Here is a 20243-nt window from a genome sequence, read left to right on the forward strand (position 1 = left end):
AGCTGGGGCAGAGATATACCAAAAGACAGGCAAAGTGTGCCAAACTTTTTTTCCAGGATAGTGGACATGATGTAAATTTTTAGTGCTCACCTTGCAATCCTAAACAGATGCGTTGAGTTAGGCTTCTGAGTCGCAAGTAGGTACAAGTATTTACCAAACTGCTCCTTCTTGGATTTGTAGAACCCATCACGTGTACCGGTGTGTACGGATGCCCTATCTACAACTTGCTCCCATGTCATACCACGGTCAACAGAGATAGACATGTGGCTATAAGAAACAAAACGAATAAAGTCATCAATCCAATTCCACAAATTTGAAATCTAATCTGTCCCTGTCAAACATTAATTGCAGCTTTAGAAAAAGAGAAAAAGAAACAAAAGTTGTTCATTCCCCTGCATCAACACTAAAAAACATGGTGGTTATCTGGAGGATACTATTATTGTGTAGTTTACGAGGATTCAGTCCTGAAGATGTCAGTCACACCTGCCAACAGAGTGACAACCTTTTCAATCCAATGGTGTATTTAATGAAACCTTGTTGCTTACAATGGGCTGGCTCAGTTGAAATCCATACACCCTCTACAGTCAGTCTACTCTGAAGTACGAAGTACCGACGAGGGCGCACACATTGTGCCGACTTTGAAGGCACGCATGCCTGCAGCAGAGAAGCAGCACTACGCACTGTTAACACGCTGTATATGCGCGCGTTGTCACTTTGTACTTCAGTGGACAAACTATATGGAAGACATGTTATCTCCCACACAGGGGTGTATATTTTAAATGGAGTCACTCATTCAGATAACCCTATTTGAAATTCACACTACCTGTGTGGGAGATTAAGGTCTTGTCTTCCATACAGGGATTACAAATGGAATAGCTCAATGAGGATTGATCTGCCAATAATGCTAATGAGGTGCTAAATTTGTAATCCTAGGATCAAATGAAGCCTACAAAAATGCATGCAAGTGGAAAATAATGCAAACTTTGAGAATTGCATCAAGAATTGCAGTACAAAAAAAAAAAAAATGGATTAAAAGCCAACCAAAACTGACAGGTTAATTTTGTCAGACCTCTATTCACACACTAATATTGCAGAAAAATAACTACAATTTCCGATACTCAATGTCACTCATTAATGAGGACAACACTTACTATGTAGGTGTGCTTGTTTTGGCATCCAGGAATACTTGCTTGCGTGCACCCAACATTTCAACTGATGATGCTTTAATGTCCACTAGACCTTCACTATACCTAATGAGAACAAACAAGTCACAAAAATAACAATGATTAATTCATTGCTGACATCTAACCACTGATGAGAAAATATAAAGACTATTTACCAACAGTCCCTATGCTTTGTATGCTGTGAATTTCTCGCATATTCACGAGGGCTTAACACAGGCTTTACTTTTGTGGAGCCTGCCGATGCATCGGCAGCAGTCTGTCATCACTTTTGGTTTGGAGCTCGTGTTTTGTACACATATTTTTCTTCCTGTGCATCACTGTATGACTCACCATCATTTTAGCGACTTAGAATTTCATTTTATATCAGTAGTCTTTGTTATTCTTATATTGTGAATAAATTGTTTTTCTTTGTCATTTGATTGTCTTTTGCTCCACTTTATGTTGTTCCGTATTATTTATTACCCTCCTGATAATCCGTACCATACACCCTATGGAAAAATCATCACCCATTGTTAACACATTAATGTTAAGACATTGCTACTTACTTCCCTTCTTTCTTTGCAGTTGCAATAGTTGCTTGTAGGCTCTCAAAGAAGTAGTTAAAAATCTGACGGGAAAAAAATAATGAAATTATAATACAAATAATAAACAATTGATGTCTGAATATCCTCTCCTTTACCACCCCATACATGCAGCATTGTGTTAGCTCAAAAGACAGTTCTCATTTAATTTACTGCAGTTGACAAAAATACCAAAACAACATGGGTGTCTTGATTGGGTCCCCATGCTCACTCACACAAGGTGGGTACCTACATAAACAATATCACCCATGCCACTAGTCGAGTTGACTTTTTTCAATGTTAATTAATGCATTTATGTTTTTTAATTCACTCTTTATACATTGCAATGTTAAATGTTTTGAAAATTTAAGTTGAGTATTTCCTGGTATTACCCACTTTGGCCCAAATTGCCTTGGATGGTGGTATTTATTGTTCAACCCTGTCTGAATTCGCCTTCGAGGTGATGATATATACCTATGCATTGAACCATAGATGTCAAAGAAATGCTAATCATTTGCACCGGTAAGATTAGCATCTTTGAAAAGAGCAGTATTGTATTCTATCTATGATTGCAGACATACACAGGTGATGAGTGCAACCTGCTTGTAGTGCAGGGCGATCTAATTTATTCAAAAATTGTATTCATCTATTGCTATGGTAGTTAATCCGATTATTACATAACTTCAACGGCGAATACTTCAAATTTCCCCCTCCTAAGTGAATCAAGTTTGTAGCCAGCCAGCCAGCCAGGCAGGCAGCTTACCAAGTTCTGCTTCTTGACTGCTACTCCAAGGATCCTATTGAGAAACTTGCTGACATTCCTGTCTTCTTTATCAGAGACTTTCAGATGCGTCAGCCCTGTTTCCAACACACCCATCAGACTCAAGCATTGCTACCAGAAAGAAAACAATATATTAATTGAAAAGTTAACAACCTTTCTCTCTACCAACCTTCCATTTATCACACACACACGTACACCCCACCTGTAATTGTCTCTAAACATGGATGCTGTTTAGGACTATGCAAATGCAGCCATCTGAATCCGTACTCAATAGACATACCAATGACTTTTTCCACCATTTTCCATTGTGTATTAATTTTGTGTGTGTATGAAATTTTATCTAGTAACTGAGAATGTTATATCTCACGTACAATAGACAGACATGCCAACTTTGAAATCCAGATTTCCGTACTCAGAAGAACAAAAATCCGTATTTTGCACCCTAAAACCGTATTTCTTTAAATATGTACCTTTTGCATACCTGCCCCAGAAACCCCAAAAGTAGAACACATAATTGTGAGGGAGCACTTGTGCGACCGAGCACGTAACGGCGGGGTCCAGGGGCCCGCCTTACGAATTTGTAATCAAATTTGGCAATACCAAAGAACCATTCCATCAAGGTAATAAATCAATACAGAAAGATGCTTCCTTTACGAGTTATCACTCATTGAAAGTGCTACTTTGCTATACTTAACATGGAAGCGGCCATCTTATTTCCTTAATTACACGACTGATCAAGCTGATTTTTGGATATGTGATGCACAGTTAAAAATTAATTATTAAAAGATTTGGTGACCTCAGTTGACCTTTGACCTTGTATGTGACCTTTGACCTCACGAAATTGGATAAAGTATGTAGGCCAAACAAATTGATATGCATGTATTTCTGGAAATATTGGGTTATGTTACTTCTAATGTTGTTAGAAGCATGCTTTGTTAAAACTTTCAAGTTCAGAAAATCATTGATCATCATCATCATCTGAATCATCATCAAAAAATTCATCATCATCATTATAGTATCAGTCGATAGGCCTAACATCCGGTTTTGTTCATGTTTTCCACAAAAAAAATTATTAATGCCAATGTTAATTAGAAGACTGTACTGGGTATAGCAGTTGTCTATGCATGGTTAAAGAAAAATATATGTAAAAGTCGGAAAGCATCTTGCAGGCTTATTCTTTTGCAGACCTACATTAAATATTAAAAACAGGGAAAATATGACACAACATCCAATGGGGGAGTAACACAAAATATATAAACAGAGTTAAAAACCCGACGTTTCGAAAAGACAAAACTTTTCTTTTTCCAAGGAGTAAAAAGTTACTACATTAAATAGTTAACTAAATTCCTCCAGAAGACATAGCATGTGCAGCAGTTAGATGAAGATGCTTAATAAAAATATTAATGTGCATGAAAAGAAAAGTCAGGAGCGGAAACCATCTTGTAGACCTATAAATATTTCTTTAATGTGCATGCATCGTGCGAAAGTGGGAAGTAAAAGGAGGTCGGAAACCTTATAGGCTTATTCTTTTGCACCAATAGAGCTAAATAGTTAACTAAATACCTTCAGAAGACATAGCATTATAGTCAAATGCAGCAAACCTTTGACGAGCGAGACTACCGTGATGTTACAAATTCGGCGCTTACAACACGTACGGCGCACAGTTCATTCATAAATTTCCACTCGGCAACAACAGATCGCCTCAGCAGCCAATCAGAGACAAGTGCGTGCAACGCAGTAAATACGCGATGTATCCTTACAATACGCGCTCGTCAAAGGTTTACTGCATTTTAGTATAGGTGGTTAATAAAAAATAATAATGTGCATGCAAAATCTGCAATATTTCCGAAAGCATCTTGTAGGCCTATTAAATATTTCTTTAAATGATGTGCATGCATGGTGCGATAGTCGGAAGTAAAAGGAGGTCGGAACCCTTCTTGAATGCTTATTCTTTTGCACTTTTGCATCATCTAAAGTCGAGAGAAAAAAGACGTAGGCAACCACTTTAACAGACCAAGAAAGTGGTCAAATGAAACCAGTAATTCAGTCGGTAGTCTAATCTTGCAGCTGTTTATCTTTTTAAGACACAACATTTCATTATTTTGGTCAAAATTCTGGAATCCCGTATTTTTTTGGGGGTGACCGTACTACCGTATTTTTCACGTTTTACCGTACAAAATACGGTGAAACCGTACTAGTTGGCATGTCTGAATAGAGGACATATTTCGCAAATACATTACACATACAATTGTGGTCATTTGCAGATGTCCTGAAACTGAGGACAGTCCCCCATTGCAGAGAGGTCCACGATTTAAATGTGAAAAACAAGTGTGTCCTCATTTGCTGGCAAACCCACACCCGCTGCACACCCACACACACCTTATATACTTGTTTTGACTGGCAACATGAATACATGTTTGAATCTTACCTGCATACTGGTGTTGAAATCAGCAAAGTCCATCTTACCCTGTGACAGTTTAGAGAATTCCACACCGCCAACAACTTGTCTCTACAGTAATATAATGAAAGTATCACAGACAGTGTTACACAGGCCTTGTCATCTAGATTTTAAAGACGAGTGGTCAATCACTCACTAGCAATGGTGCTAGGCGAGTGATCAAAATCAAATCACTCTCTACATTTTATGTACTCAAAATTTTTAGTGTCTTTGGCGAGTGGAAAATCGCTCACTAGAAATTGAGTTTGGGCGGTGGCGAGCGAGAGCGTTTGCACGCCTCAAACAGCAAGGCCTGGTTACATGTATCTTAATTACCAATTTAGTATCACATTCAATGTTGTAATTGAGAATAAGGTGTTGTATAGCAGTGCATTTTTATTTAAGTAGGACAATGAGGGCCCAAGGCAGAGTCGTTCTCCGGCATTAATAATGGTATCCACATAACATGTTCATTTGTACAAAAGAATAGTGAACCACATCTAGCAATACAATACTAAGGAGCATAATTTATTTATTGGAGATGGGAACTCTGGTGCATTGGTCAATGACATCACTATGACTTTTCCATATAGTCTACATATTTTTACCAAGACCATTATATCATTCATTATCCCTTGCCATGCTATAGCACTCTTCTAAAGCTATTCATCTTCATTTCTAATTAATGCTACTAACCATAAGTGATACAAGCTACTCACATTACATATAGCCGAGTACATGCTACGTAGCGCACTTCTACCATAGTTGGTGTCAAAATTGAACTGAGTCAGATCCGCTCCAGAGGCAGCACGTCTATCTCCTTGTGTTAATGCACCTGGCAAAATAGAAATTGTAAAATGATTAGCAAGTTTAGTAAGCTTTTAGGATATAAATGTTCCTTTCAGTTGTAATCCTAATATTACATTTTATTTTAAAATCCTACAAGGATAATCATAATCTATACCCAAAGGGAACAGAAAAAACCCTGTTCTATGGCCGGATGGATCTGTCAAGTAGGATCGGTCGGTTGGTGTTTTGGGTTTTTTTTAGCAAATGACTTTAAAAATCACCCAACCTGTAAATCATTTGCAATTTTTTTTCTCCCTTGTGCTTTTTTAGGGCTAAGTCTTATCTTGAGATGAATGTAAAAATAAAATGTGTCATTTCATTCCATCACAACTCATCACAAAATCAGCAGAAATTCAATATCTTGTAAATAGCTCAACACATATTTTAATACCAACCAAACTGGAAAAAATGAATTGACTCCACCTTTATCAACTTCAACTGAGGCATAGCAACTTACCTAGCGACTGTAAACGCCTGGCAACTGCAGCAGCAAATCTTCTCTCACCTCCAAGATTGGTGGTTAACAACTTGTACAATGGGCCACTAAAACAAACACAATTCATATAATTAATCACCATAGAAACAATAAAATATTTTTGCAGTAAACCAGACGAAGATTAAAAACTATAGTAACCTGCAATGGAAAAATCCTACTTTGGTGCAATATATACATATCTGGCGGTACATCAATAGCACATTCTGCACCATTAGAAGACCCCTTTATCAACTACTTACTGCTTCATTAAGAATGACATCATGATAAACAACTACCACTGTGCTATGCTGTAATTTCCAGCAAGAACAAGGCAATTTAAAATCCAAGTTCATCTGTGTTGGCAGACTTGGTCATAAATTAATAATTTCAACTTCAGGAGGCTGTGTACTCTCAGACATGCATGTAGTAAAAGTGCAATAACTTTGTTATTATTAAGCAAGACATATAAAAGTATACATTTTATGAAGGCAAGACATCAATAAATCTTAATATAAATACAGATTTGGGGTAAAAACAACAATTATGAAGAAAATCACAAAAAGTGAGTTTTTGGCAATATTTGTTAGGTACATCATAACAAAAAACACTCTTTCCAAAATATTTTATTTTGTTTTTAGCTCAATCTTGAGGCTCCATTCCAAAACGTTTTTTATATTTTTTGATATTGGCCTTATTTTTTGAGATATTGACCATATAAGGCATCAAATTGAACTATTTAAAATTCACAAACGCCTATTTGCACAAAATGATGCCTAAAATCGAAATAGACCAAAATATAAAAAATGAGAAAACCGTTTCTTGAGTCGATCATGCTTTTTACAATGATCATATTTGCTTACCTATAGATGCTGTATTTATTGAGTTATCGTGTACCTAAATCGTCATTTTACCGAGAAAATGAACATTGAAATAATGGCCGTTGAAGTTTTAAGTGGTCACATTTTGCACTTTCATCGAATCTACGCAGGAGAATGCGGCTGTTTTTATTTTTCTACCTTACATTACATAAACATCGGGTAAATCCACGGCCCCTTGAGAAGTTTGAGCGAAATCCATTCATAACTTGATATTTAAATCGGGGAAAGAACTTGAAAAAACCCACATTTTATCAGCTAAAACGGAGCCATTTGACCACTAGGTTTTTGTGCTTCCGTGGTGTTTCCATAAGATGCGCCGCGCATGCAGATAAGCGTCAGCGTATCGTAAGCGATTTGTGCGTTAACAAATTGCGCGATACATAGCAACGCTATGCGTTATTCTTGCAAGCGTGTACCCTGCTGGTACAACAAAGATTTTCTTTGCTTTTCAATTTCAAACACGAGTGGAATAGTGAAATAAAATCCTTAAAATATTGCAGTTGGAGTTTACAAATCTGGATTTTCATTCCTTGTATTTATAAAAAACATAACAAAGTACAAACATATCAAAAAAACTCAATTTTGCGAAAGAAACAATGTCTAGAGTACACAGCTGCCTTAAGATCTCAACACAAAATTAAGAAGTACCTAACTTATGGTCAAACTTTGACCTTCTCCCAGTCTCCGTATGAGCGTCTCCTGATGTAGGCGAAAGTTGTGACCGAAAAGTTCGAGGCACATTTTAATTTTGCGTTGAGACCATAGGTTAAAATAGTTACTTAAAGGCCATTGATTATACAAGGGAAGACCGACCAAGAGTCTACAGACTCTCTGTTGGAGGACTTCACCGAGCTGATGCAAGGCAATATTTTCATACTTTTGAAGGAGTTCAATGACAAACACAGTAAGACCACCAAGATTGTAATTGCTTAAATCTTACAGAAGTATTTCTTACTTAATACATCTCATCATATCATACATCAAAAAGAATATGTTGAAAAGTGATGTTGGATAAAGCAAGCTTTTACCTGCTCTGATTTGAGCGATGTGATCTTCCCAACTGTTGTACCGCTTTGTCTGCTGACCATGGTAACTCCATTGTGAGATGGACACGACGCCTCTGATTGGCTACACGAGTATCGGCATGCAAAGATATACCTGGAGGGAAGCATTATATTGAGAACAGGCATCATTTAAACTGTGAAATTTCAGGTCATTGTGTGCAGTTAAATATACATATTAAAAAAGATGTTAAGTTGCCATGATAATAATTCAATCACATAGTAAGAAATCTTTGGCTGATCTAACAAAGTTGCACTGTGCCCCCCCCTAACTCTTATTATGTGTCTCCTACAAGTGGAGCAAAGCTCTTTGATGGTCTGGCCTTTGTACCCTTAGAATGACAGGCTGATTACATGGCAGTGAACTTAACAAAGTTTACTTTATACATCACAGATTGGAATTAAATGTTGGAGCAATAAGTCCTCATGAGAAATTGCCTATAAATACCGTTTTGTGATCTTACCTGTACTTGCTGCATCTGATATGATGGCTATCAATTTTCTACCTTCCATAAAGCTATTTCTCTGAAGGGAAAATGTCATAAACAAAATTGTTTTATCAATAATATCAGTACCGGTATATTGAAATGTTTTTTGTTTGTTTGTCTTTGCCGTCTGGTTGCCCCTGCATGACTATTCAACTTCTGACATATCAATTTATTCCAGTTAAAATTCATACACCCTCTATAAAAGACATGACCTTAAGGTGGTACTACACCCCCTGATAAATGTTGTGACTAATTTTGCATTTATCTCAAAAAATTAACTACACACTGGTAACAAAATTTATGTATATTATAGGGGCAAGGAATCAAAGTACTTCACCCCTTGATAAATTTGTCTTGAGTCACTGAAATTCTAGTGTAGTAGCTGGATTCCTAGCCGCTATAATTTACATAACTTTTGTTACCAGTGTGTTATTATTTTTTGAGACAAATGCAAAAATAGTCACAAATTTATCAAGGGGTAAAGTACCACCTTAAACTCCCACACATGGAATGTGATTACCCGTCCACAGGGGGTGTATGGGTTTCAACTGGAATAAACCATTTATAAACAAACAATGAATTAAACCTCTCACAAAATTCCTAATAGCTTTGTCTAGCAGAAGTTATAATCCCATTAAGCTTGATTTTTTTTTATACTGGTCTTTCGAAAACTGTAATTTGTATTAAGAATAACCATCATGTAACCCAGGGTTTCTTAACAGGCAGCCCATGGGCGATATTCAGCACATCAAATACTGCAATTGGCCCTTGAACAACTCTAAAATGTAACAGAAAATATAAACAGGATGTATTTAACCTTCAAGCATTTTTATATGAAAAGCATTGGCCCCCTTGTGGCACTAGAACAACATATTCAACAAAGAGTAAATACCAAAGCCCTGACTGAACGTGGTTGGTTATCATTTGCACATTAGGAAGGCTGAATAAAATGAACCAACAGGAATCAGAAATTTGAGTGTATAGGGACTGCCAAGATGGTACAGTGCTAACGGGGTGCTAAAGATGGGTGCTACACGATCAGCTTAACATACAGCACATGTTCCTTTGCAACGTATGCAACCTTTGTTCCAGGATACACAATGGCAACTTGCATATATAGCTGTACTACTGCTGAAGCCCTCTGTCGCTTCCCAACCCGATTTACTCCCTGGTTATACTTCAGAAAATAAGGTGACACTTACCTCCTTTACATTCAGGCTCTCTATACCAACATCGTTATTTTCAGCTGCACGTAGCTCATATTGAACTTCGGAGTTTGGACCACCTGTGCGCACCAGGCGCCCTCGCCTTCCAGTCATTTCAGCCACAGCCGATGTACCACCTAGTTGATCTATAATTTCGTCTAGAGGACTGTAGTATAAGTAAGCAAATAAATAAGCAGGTGAGCAAGTAAGTATATAAATAAATAAATATATGCTGCTTAGCTTTATTTGATGGTATTTTGCAGACAATCTTTGATAAAATAAGTAACAAATATGAACTACATTGAACAAGTTTTGACACTACTACTTTTTAGTCATGTAATGTACAGTTATAGACAAAAGTTTGGAACATTTTTCACCTTCTTGGCATGACCTTAGTTAAAACGCATTTTACTCAATAATAACTCCCCAAAACATATAAAATCAACCTGGAGAAGGAATATGGTATTCGTGTACTATGATCTTGTGATGAGTTCTACAAGAAAGTACCCCAGCTGTTTTTAAACCAACTGCTACAAAACATCTTGTTTTTGTACTATTTCATAAAAAAAAACATATTCTTTCACAAAATTACATGTGAGACCTTGTTTTGTTAAATTCTCTCATTCTAGTAACTATTCTGATAAAGATTAAAAGCATGTTTTACAAAAAATATTACAACATTTTTCCATGACTGTAAATGCAAGCTTAAGTTTTATTTTATATGACAATTACCTGTTTGGGAGTTCAATCTTTGTAGCAAACCCCATAAGTAGATTCTTAGCTTGTACGCTCCACTCATCATCCTTGCGAGGCTCATTAGGCTGAGGGTAAAATGTATAAGACAAAATCATTGTTACACTTGACATGCACACCCTTGTAAAGACATGTACATGCATCAAGATACAATCATGGCTAACCAAATTCACCCACACTCGCATTTACTTTCATTGCAATACTTTTTCAATAAAGTAAAACGCAAAATTTTAGGGTGTAACTATCGATGAAAATCTCACATGTAAAAATAATTGGAATCTCAAAAACAATTTAATGAAATATAAAGCTAAAAAATTATGCTTCAGCATGTTTTGCACACACTTTATTGTACACTTGTTTTGCCTGATATTAATTACAGAGTACTTCACACATGGTAGAACGCATGTAGAACATGTGAGAACACATGTAAAACACATCTTTAAAAAATGCATATGCTCCAAAAATGAGCAATGAGAATCATATCAAATAGTCACTATCAAAGCCATTCTGGAACACTGTTTACAGAGGTAAACAATCATATAACATTTGATACCACAGCATTGTTTGTGTAAATGAAAGATGCATATTTGATTTGCCTAAGTTCACAGATTTCGCAGGAAATCACTTTCACCTTCCCTTCACCACAAATGCTTTAATTTATCAATTACTTACCGATACAATAACTTGTGTAGGGAAGTGCTGATTGATGAAGCGAATTAGGATCTCTCTAGCTATTGAGATAAACTCAGTCAATTTGCTATCTGATTTTAACATCTCGCTCTCCAGGCTAGCCTGTTTGGGAAAATGATACATTATAAAGGTATATTTGTATCTTATGCTGAATTAATGCTCTAGTCACTAGCAAGCAATTCTGTGTTTTCACCTAATAAACTGATCTTTCAAAATGGCCGAAAACAATCCACTTCATCAGTTATATCGTCGTCTGCATCACATGCTGTTGTATCTCAAAAGGCTGCCCTGTGTGATTTTTTTTTATTATTGTCATCTAATTGCGATGAGATACACTGTAAAATTAATTAATTTTGAGGTATTATCACAATATAACAATCTCAAGCGTCACAATTTTTCAGCAGTAATGTTATCTCCCTTTTTGTAAATGATTATGGTTTGACGGACAGCCAAATACGGCTTTAGCCATTAATGTTGTCAAGTAGGGGTAAATGCAAAGTATAGCATACATACCTCACCAGTAGTTTGTAACCCTATCACCACAGAATGGCCACTCTCTAGAGCAGCCTTGGCTTCCTTAACAACAGCTGGAACTTTGACTCCAAGACTGTGAAAAAAAGTGAGAAAAGATTACTGAAATAAATGCATTTGTTAACACTACCTGGCAGGATTGAGGGAATAATTGCCCAAGGTGAAGCCAAGAGCTTCAGCACTACACCAAATGTGCTTGAAATTCTATTATTTCAACCATTATACAAATAACCCAACTAGGAGAAAAAATATGTGACCCAACATGAGTAATTAGTGGGTTTTTTAGCGGGTTCGCCGGCGGACAAGTTTAGAACTGTCAAGCTTTCGTCAGGAGTAGCTCTGACTTCTTCAGGACAAAGTACCTAAGAATGAGACATGTAGACATGTCGCCTATCTGCTGATTTTTTGTAAGTTTTGGTGGCTCTGAAAAGAGCCGTTCACTGAAGACTGCCCCTTGTCTACAGAAAACAAGCAGATCTCGCCTATCTGTAAAAGGTTTGTTGGCTCTGAGAAAGAGCTGTTCAATGAAGCCTGCCCCTTGTCAACAGAGAACTTGTAGACTGCATATACTGTAGTAGAAGTATACGGCTTACCAGGAACCGTTTGGCCACTCATGGACCGATTAATTGATTGTATGCACAATGAGCATTGAGTAAATGAGGTTGAATGTCTTTTCTGACCTGCAGGTGTTTCTGAATCAATCAATTAATTCAGACACATCTTATCTTGCAAGTAAATAACTAAGAGTTACTGTTTTTTAATTGGGAGGCAGATATATGATACTGAATGTTTGCTTGGGAGTGTACTCAGTGCATTATTGACCTTGCTACTCACCACAACTGTTTGAAGAACCTTTGATGACACCCCCAGAAGGATGACCACACTCTTGAGGAACTAGTATTAGTACGTTCAATAGCGGACTCTAAAGCTTTACGAAGTTCATTCCTGAAATAGAAAACAAAATGGAAGCCTGTGTTTAACATACAATACCTGGGCTAAGATTAACTATATACATGTACTTATGGCAAAAAATAAATAATCGTATGAACTTTCAAAATGGACCTAAACAAGTATTCCCAGGGGATAGCAAAACCAAAACCTAAGCAAGTATTTTGGTCCCGTTTTACTTTGCCTTTTTTTTTATATTTGAGGTCCTGTTATTATTGATGGATTATTGACACCATAAATGATATACATGCACACATCACTCGCTGGTGAAAAAGTACCCTTTTTCCACAAGCATGATTTCCTCATCAGAATATAAGTGGCCACACCGGGGATATTATGCAACCCAGCATATCACTACTTTGCAGGAAGGTATTTTTCTAATCACTAATTTGTGTAACACTGATTTTTCAACCCTCAGCATTTCTATGGTGCTATGAGAAACAACTTGTCATCTATGGATCACCACATCATACATCTTGGTCTGTTTAGGTGTTAATCAATCTATTGATTAATCAATTGATGGATTGATTGATATGAGAACTTGTCATCTATGGATCACCACATCATACATCTTGGTCTGTTTAGGTGTTAATCAATCTATTGATTAATCAATTGATGGATTGATTGATATGAGAACTTGTCATCTATGGATCACCACATCATACATCTTGGTCTGTTTAGGTGTTAATCAATCTATTGATTAATCAATTGATGGATTGATTGATATGAGAACTTGTCATCTATGGATCACCACATCATACATCTTGGTCTGTTTAGGTGTTAATCAATCTATTGATTAATCAATTGATGGATTGATTGATATGAGAACTTGTCATCTATGGATCACCACATCGTACATCTTGGTCTGTTTAGGTGTTAATCAATCTATTGATTAATCAATTGATGGATTGATTGATATGAGAACTTGTCATCTATGGATCACCACATCATACATCTTGGTCTGTTTAGGTGTTAATCAATCTATTGATTAATCAATTGATGGATTGATTGATATGAGAACTTGTCATCTATGGATCACCACATCGTACATCTTGGTCTGTTTAGGTGTTAATCAATCTATTGATTAATCAATTGATGGATTGATTGATATGAGAACTTGTCATCTATGCACCAGGTATGAGCAAAAGAGTTATCTTGTTCTGTTAACGTCAATTAATGAATTGATTGATTGCTTGATAGATTGCTTGATTGATTGAAATGAGAACTTGTCATCTAGATACATCAGACATGAGCTGCCAAATCATACATCTTGGTCTGTTTAGGTCGGTCAATCAATCAATCAATCAATCAATCAAATATGAGAACTTGTCATGGGCTACGCACCAGACATGGGCTGCCACATCGTACATCTTGTTTTGTTTAGGTGTCAATTGCGTCTCTATGGTATCAAACTCTGCCGCCCGGAAACTAAGTCCTCTAGACACATACATCCCTGAGGCTTTCATTTCCATAGCTAACATCTCTGCAACACCTAGAAATGATCAAAAGTACACAAAAATACAAGTTTGATTTACTTTTAATTGTGAACTATGGTGACAATATTAGACACATACATTCCTAAGGCTTTCATGTCCATAGCCAACATCTCTACAACACCTAGAAATGATCAAAAAGCAGGAAAAGAGACTTTCCTTTTAATTGTGAATTATAGTGACAATATTACTCCTTGACATTCTTTCATTGTGCAGCTGTACTCCTCTTAACCACTTAATTTGACAAGAGAGGATGGACTTTGCCATGTTTACATGTCATTCGTGGAAGGCAAACTGAAGTATAGCGGGATTGCTTTGCCATGATTTATCCATGGTCCAACTTTGATTGTAGTATGTGATCTATAGATGACTAAAGGTGTAGCATATATATGGTTCAACTTTGATATGGTAATAGTCAGCCTCCATTTCAGTGAAGAAAATGAACCAATTAGGGAATAAAAAACAAACCCTTTCTACGGACCCAACTGATACAGAATTTGGGTTTGGAGATTTGTTTTCCTTGTAGCTGCATGGATGTAAAAACAGCTTTTTAGTCAAAGTGGATTAATTTTGCCTGAAATTTGTGAAAAATTTCAGAAAATGTTCAAAATATGTTTGCAAAAATTGTTAATTTTTAGTGTCATTAAGCCTCTTTCACAAAAACCAAATTCCTGACTGACCAACCCTACTTGGAAAGTCTGCCCATCCGTAGACCAGGGTAGTTTTTTTCCACTACCATATACAGGATGAACATTCTAGCTAGGTAATACTAGTATACTTACGACAGATAGGCAGACACACATCACTACCACTACATCATAACACACATTATTATCCCTGCTCTAATTCATATTACACAAACAGTCAAACAATATTAATTATCATTCATAATCCTTGATTCATAAAATATAAATCATTCTAAAAATGTTTTGATCCAAAAGACAATAATATAGATAAACTTACCAAGTCCTCTTCTATTAATGGCTTCTAGGAAGTGATCAAAAGATTTAAATGGTGCACCTGTTCCCCAAAGTCCCAATCTTTCCATGAAGGCCTGTAAATGTAAAGATGCTACAAGAATTACAATATGTCTCATTCAGATTTCAAAGAGTTACAATGTTCACTTGAGCTACATGATGGTTAATTGTCGACCAATGTTTGAATAAAAAAAACAGCAAGAGGTGCCGGGTACTCTGTAGAAAAGGATAGGTACAGAAGTCATGTGATCAAGTAAAATGAGTCAGATATTGGGAATTGATTTTGAGATACAGCCAACTAACTTTATATTTTGTTGTCCTGAGCATTAAGTCTAATTAGGAAAGGTTTTCAGCAAAATGAAGCCCGGAGATGAAATTGAAAACTGAACTTTGATTTTGACTGATATCAGACTCATTTAGCTTGATCGCATCGAATATGTGCCATCAATATCGGTCGTATTTTCACTTCTTTACTATCCCAATGGGTCTGGAGTTTTTATGATGTTATATATGTGGATGGGTCATTGTTTTTATTTTTGTCAAATTTAACCTGACACTGGTGAGAAAAACCTGAAAAAGCACATGAACGCGGGCCAAAAAGCCCCAAAACGGGCTGGAAATAAGTAAAAACATGGGAATTTGAACCTACAAAAACCTGAATTCAGGCTAAAACCTGAAAAGTGGCATCTGTTTCAGAGACCGATAAATTGCTTATAACTTGGTAACTATAAGTTCAATTTTCATGGGGTTTGCATCAAAACATAGCACTTTCAAAGGACTAGTAACTGATGGAAAAATCTTGAAATTAAATATTTTCAATATTACACTCCTTGATTGTGTTTCATATTTTCTTTCTCTCAGATGAATGACAACCCAAGTTTTCCCAAACCCTGCTCTCTAAAATTGCAACTTGTCAAAAAGCTATGATTATGAAGATTTTACAGTGATGACATTTAGATGTTTAATAATACAAATTAATCAGATATCCAGGCATGAGTATACATTTCAATGAAAAGAGTGGACAATTCTGAAAAGAAAACCCGGAAATAGTGCTTAAAATATGACACAAAAAGAGGCTTAAAAGACATAAAATCACTGAAATGTGGGCAACAAAAAAAACCACAGGGATTCCTGTAGAAACAATTGTTATCTATGTGAAAAACACACATTTCTTACCATATTTTTGACATCAGTGACCCCTGTTGCACTACAATACAGAACCCTGGCATTGGGCAGCATTCTAGAATCAATCACAAAATCAAGAAATCAGTCAACCAAATTAGTCAAGCAAGAAATTAATCCACTGATGTGAAACAGATGATTTTCATTTACTACGATCAGTGGAACACATCATTTTAAAATGTATCTATCACAAATTATTATTTTCTTTGATATGTGGGTCATGGAACGGTTCTTGGATTTTCCATGACCTGGGCATGAGCTTAAGATCTATTTTACTTTTTTTAAGTAGAATACCCTTTAATTATCAAAACAGTATAAGTGTCTTCAACTTAGCAAGTTGGTGGAGTTTTACAAGGTCCAAAGGTCTAAAACCTTTCAGCCTAGTTTACAGTATTTATCATGTAAAGTAAATATGCTAAATATATCAATGTCATAATCCGACCATATCCATCTTGGCCTCCTTCCAAATTCTTGTACCACTTACCGATAGGTACAATGTAATGTATGTACTTTTTGTCTGGGGCAGCGCTGTGATAAACACTCAATGTTTTTGTTTAATCTGTTGTTGTTTTTAGTACCACAAAGAGTTAAATGTTCTTGTGAATCAAAAAGTAGATTAGTAAATTACACAATGTGTCCCTGCCGAATTACAAGATCAGAAAAGGCAAATTTGTGAAGTTTTTTTTCTTCAGTATGACGTAGAGCGAGTGTTCTTGCAAATCAATTAGGAGCGGATGAATAAGTGAAACAGCACCAGCATTTTTCTTTTTATTTTGTTATTATTATTATCAACCAAATCAAGCACTTATTTTAATACAACAGTATAGTGTAAGGGCTCTTTTGCATGCAGCTGGTGTCAAATTATGATAGCCAACTAGCTACACCCTACTCTTTCTCAAACTGACCCATACAATAATTTAAACGCATGTGACTCTTGTGTACAGGTGACAGCTGGCTTAGTGTTCCCTCAGATCACTGTCAAAGTTCAAATGCCCTATTCATGGAAAGTACAGAATCCCTAGTTGACCAATGACAGATGTTGCAGAATTAACAAATTCAACTCTTACTAGCTCCCTATACTTGCAAAAGTACTACAGCTTCAGAGTAAACAGATCTGTTACATATTAAGCTAAACAAAACAAACACACAGAAGTTTGTTTCTCTTAGGGCTCACACATTTAATTTTAAAGCCGTAATGTATGATTTCCATCATTTTTTTATTCTTTATCAAGCATTACATAGCTTTTCTGAAAGTTACGCTTTTCATATTTAAACTACTTTGCAATTAATTTGACGAGAAATACTTGGGATTTAATGCATGTTTTTTTCTAATATCATAATAAAGCAAACAAATATACCACATCTTGAATTTTGGATTGCCTAAAGGAAACAACCATGTATCGTTTAGTCTCATCAGGCTATTCCAGTTGTAATCCATACAAAGACATATCCTTTAACTCCTACACAGGGGTGTAGATTTCAAATGGAGTCACCCATTCAGGTAACCCCACTTGAAATTCACACTCCCTGTGTGGAAGACTACTGTATGTCTTCCATAGGGGTGTATGGATTTACTGGAATAGCCCAATTAGCGGTTCCCTGACCCACTTTAACTGAACTTTTTCAACTAACATTGCCAACTTCTGTGAATATACCAAGAAAAAAATTTAAAACATGTCAGCCTTCAAAATCACCATAATGGGTTTCTCATGATTGATAATATGTATCTTTAATAGCATGTTAACTTTCCTCAAATGGAGGTATGATTAAATTAGGGATGCTGCATATCGATTCATCATAATTGAAGCCCCATTAAACTATCTTCTGACATATATATTGTTATGTAAACATAGATGGAGAGTACACTGATGAATCATATATCATTGAAAGTGTATCAATTTTGGCTCTTTGCCTTGTGTGTGTTTAAAGTGATTGAAAGTTATTCTGTTATCTTGCATATCTATTTTTAATGAAATGGTAAACTTTTTTTGGTGTGTGTGTTTGAAAACATCAGCAAACGAGGACACACACATGAGAAATCTGTGTAACAGTGGATGCACAAGAAACTAAGGATGTCCATGGTTCCTGGACAGTGTTGCTAGATTGAAAAAGGCATTAGAAACAACTACAATAGTTGGAGGTGCAGGGACAGTCCACCCTTCTGTGTCCATTATTATGTTTTGATGAATCCAAGTGTGTAAAACTCATAGCCTGAGTAGACCAACAAATATGGGCACAATCAATTTAACTTGGATAGTGAAAACTCCTTAGTGGTGTATCGCTGTCAGTGTTTATATTATGTAGATATGGGTACATAGGTGTTTGCTGGCAAATATGGATGCTAATATGAAACTCAACATTCCAACCATGGACATTACTGCAACAGGGGACTGTCCCCATTTAGCTGACATGTGCAATTGACTGCTAACAATAAATTTGAGAGTGCATCCTCTATTGTTGATAAAAAAATCAGTCCCTGATAGACAGGTAAAAATTTAAAAAAATTGTGTATAATTTGTGTAACACTTCAACATCCCCGGTTAGGCGCAGAAAATCAGAAAAAAACATGTCTCACGTTTGGACAGTAAAGTACAGAGTCCTGGTTTGCCGGCAAATAAAGGTAGGGGTGTGTGTTATTTCAGTAAGGGGGTGGTGGTGATGATATGTATGTTGTGCATGCCTGCTTGTGTGTTTTAACATTCATGTCATATGCTAACAGTCTTTTATTGGACAGTTGCACACATATTTTAAAGCGTACAGAATGGATGTACTTGCAGCTTTAACGTAGAACGTTATACAAGACTAACCTATATCAATATTAGTGCAATGCTTTACAGTGTTAGCTGTCATTCAACTGCCTTAGATTACTATCAGTGCAGGTCAAGAGTTCTTTCAAGTGGTCCACTTGACAGCTTCCAGTATATTTGATTAACTATTTGAACAATTATCAGGGATATCCTTGTATACAGATGTCATCATGATTAAAAATATACAAACTTTCACTGCACAATTTAAAATAATGGTGTGGAGACTTTGTCCATATAATTTTTGAGTACCGTAAGTTCTGCTATGTCCAATGTAGGATTTATTGTAATATTTCATTTCAATGAAGGAGAGCTTTTCTGAAATTAAGTGAAGAGTGATAAATGATGTGCTAGGATAAATTGGTGCTGCCAAAGTGTTTTTAAGCACATACTACAGAGCTGAGGGCTTATCAAAATAATAAATATAATTATAGGCAAATAATATAATCTATGGAAGTGACAAGCCACCTGAAATCATGAATATGGTCAGCAATGAGGATTTTTGCATCTTTTTCCTTCACTTGCGAGGCACATAGGTAAAGGGTATCAAACATTTTAATAACATTCGAAACCATTTTTGAAAACTTGCTGCAAACATTCTAACTTAATGTTATTTAAGTGTTGCCAAAATGTCAGCAAAAATGTTTATAAAAGATATTTACAATAACATTTCCACAACATTTTAACAATGTTGAAGTAGTGCTTTTTCCTATAAAATTTTTAATGACCTTTATATAATCCAACACATAGGCTTAGGAACTGGGGGCTGGGGAAGTTAAAAATTGTGATAAAATAGAGGAAAATGATTGTTTGTGACCTATATTTTGCAAAATTTGCTGATCCCCTCAGGCACCCCCAGGGTGGCCTACCAATTTTTTTTTTCAAGTTTCAGCCCCTCCCCCAAATGATGAAAATCTTCCTAAGCAGGCCTTCATTTTTGAACATTG

The 20243-nt window shown here is 36.1% G+C and overlaps 1 protein-coding gene across 1 annotated transcript in view; it reads right to left on the reverse strand.

The window, feature by feature from the left end:
• Positions 1 to 20243, reverse strand: part of LOC140154970 (uncharacterized) — a 53892-nt gene that overhangs the window by 23960 nt on the left and 9689 nt on the right. The window contains exons 11-27 of the mRNA XM_072177632.1: positions 16487 to 16550; positions 15297 to 15387; positions 14185 to 14332; positions 12727 to 12837; positions 11875 to 11968; positions 11344 to 11463; positions 10651 to 10739; positions 9916 to 10084; positions 8690 to 8750; positions 8193 to 8322; positions 6269 to 6354; positions 5682 to 5797; positions 4954 to 5034; positions 2508 to 2636; positions 1730 to 1791; positions 1152 to 1250; positions 91 to 267 (exon numbers count right to left, since the gene is read on the reverse strand). Of these exons, the coding sequence (XP_072033733.1) occupies positions 91 to 267; positions 1152 to 1250; positions 1730 to 1791; positions 2508 to 2636; positions 4954 to 5034; positions 5682 to 5797; positions 6269 to 6354; positions 8193 to 8322; positions 8690 to 8750; positions 9916 to 10084; positions 10651 to 10739; positions 11344 to 11463; positions 11875 to 11968; positions 12727 to 12837; positions 14185 to 14332; positions 15297 to 15387; positions 16487 to 16550 (1827 nt within the window). The remainder of the gene's footprint in view (positions 1 to 90; positions 268 to 1151; positions 1251 to 1729; positions 1792 to 2507; positions 2637 to 4953; positions 5035 to 5681; positions 5798 to 6268; positions 6355 to 8192; positions 8323 to 8689; positions 8751 to 9915; positions 10085 to 10650; positions 10740 to 11343; positions 11464 to 11874; positions 11969 to 12726; positions 12838 to 14184; positions 14333 to 15296; positions 15388 to 16486; positions 16551 to 20243) is intronic.

Source organism: Amphiura filiformis, chromosome 6, assembly GCF_039555335.1.
Source record: "Amphiura filiformis chromosome 6, Afil_fr2py, whole genome shotgun sequence".
NCBI lineage: Eukaryota > Metazoa > Echinodermata > Ophiuroidea > Amphilepidida > Amphiuridae > Amphiura > Amphiura filiformis.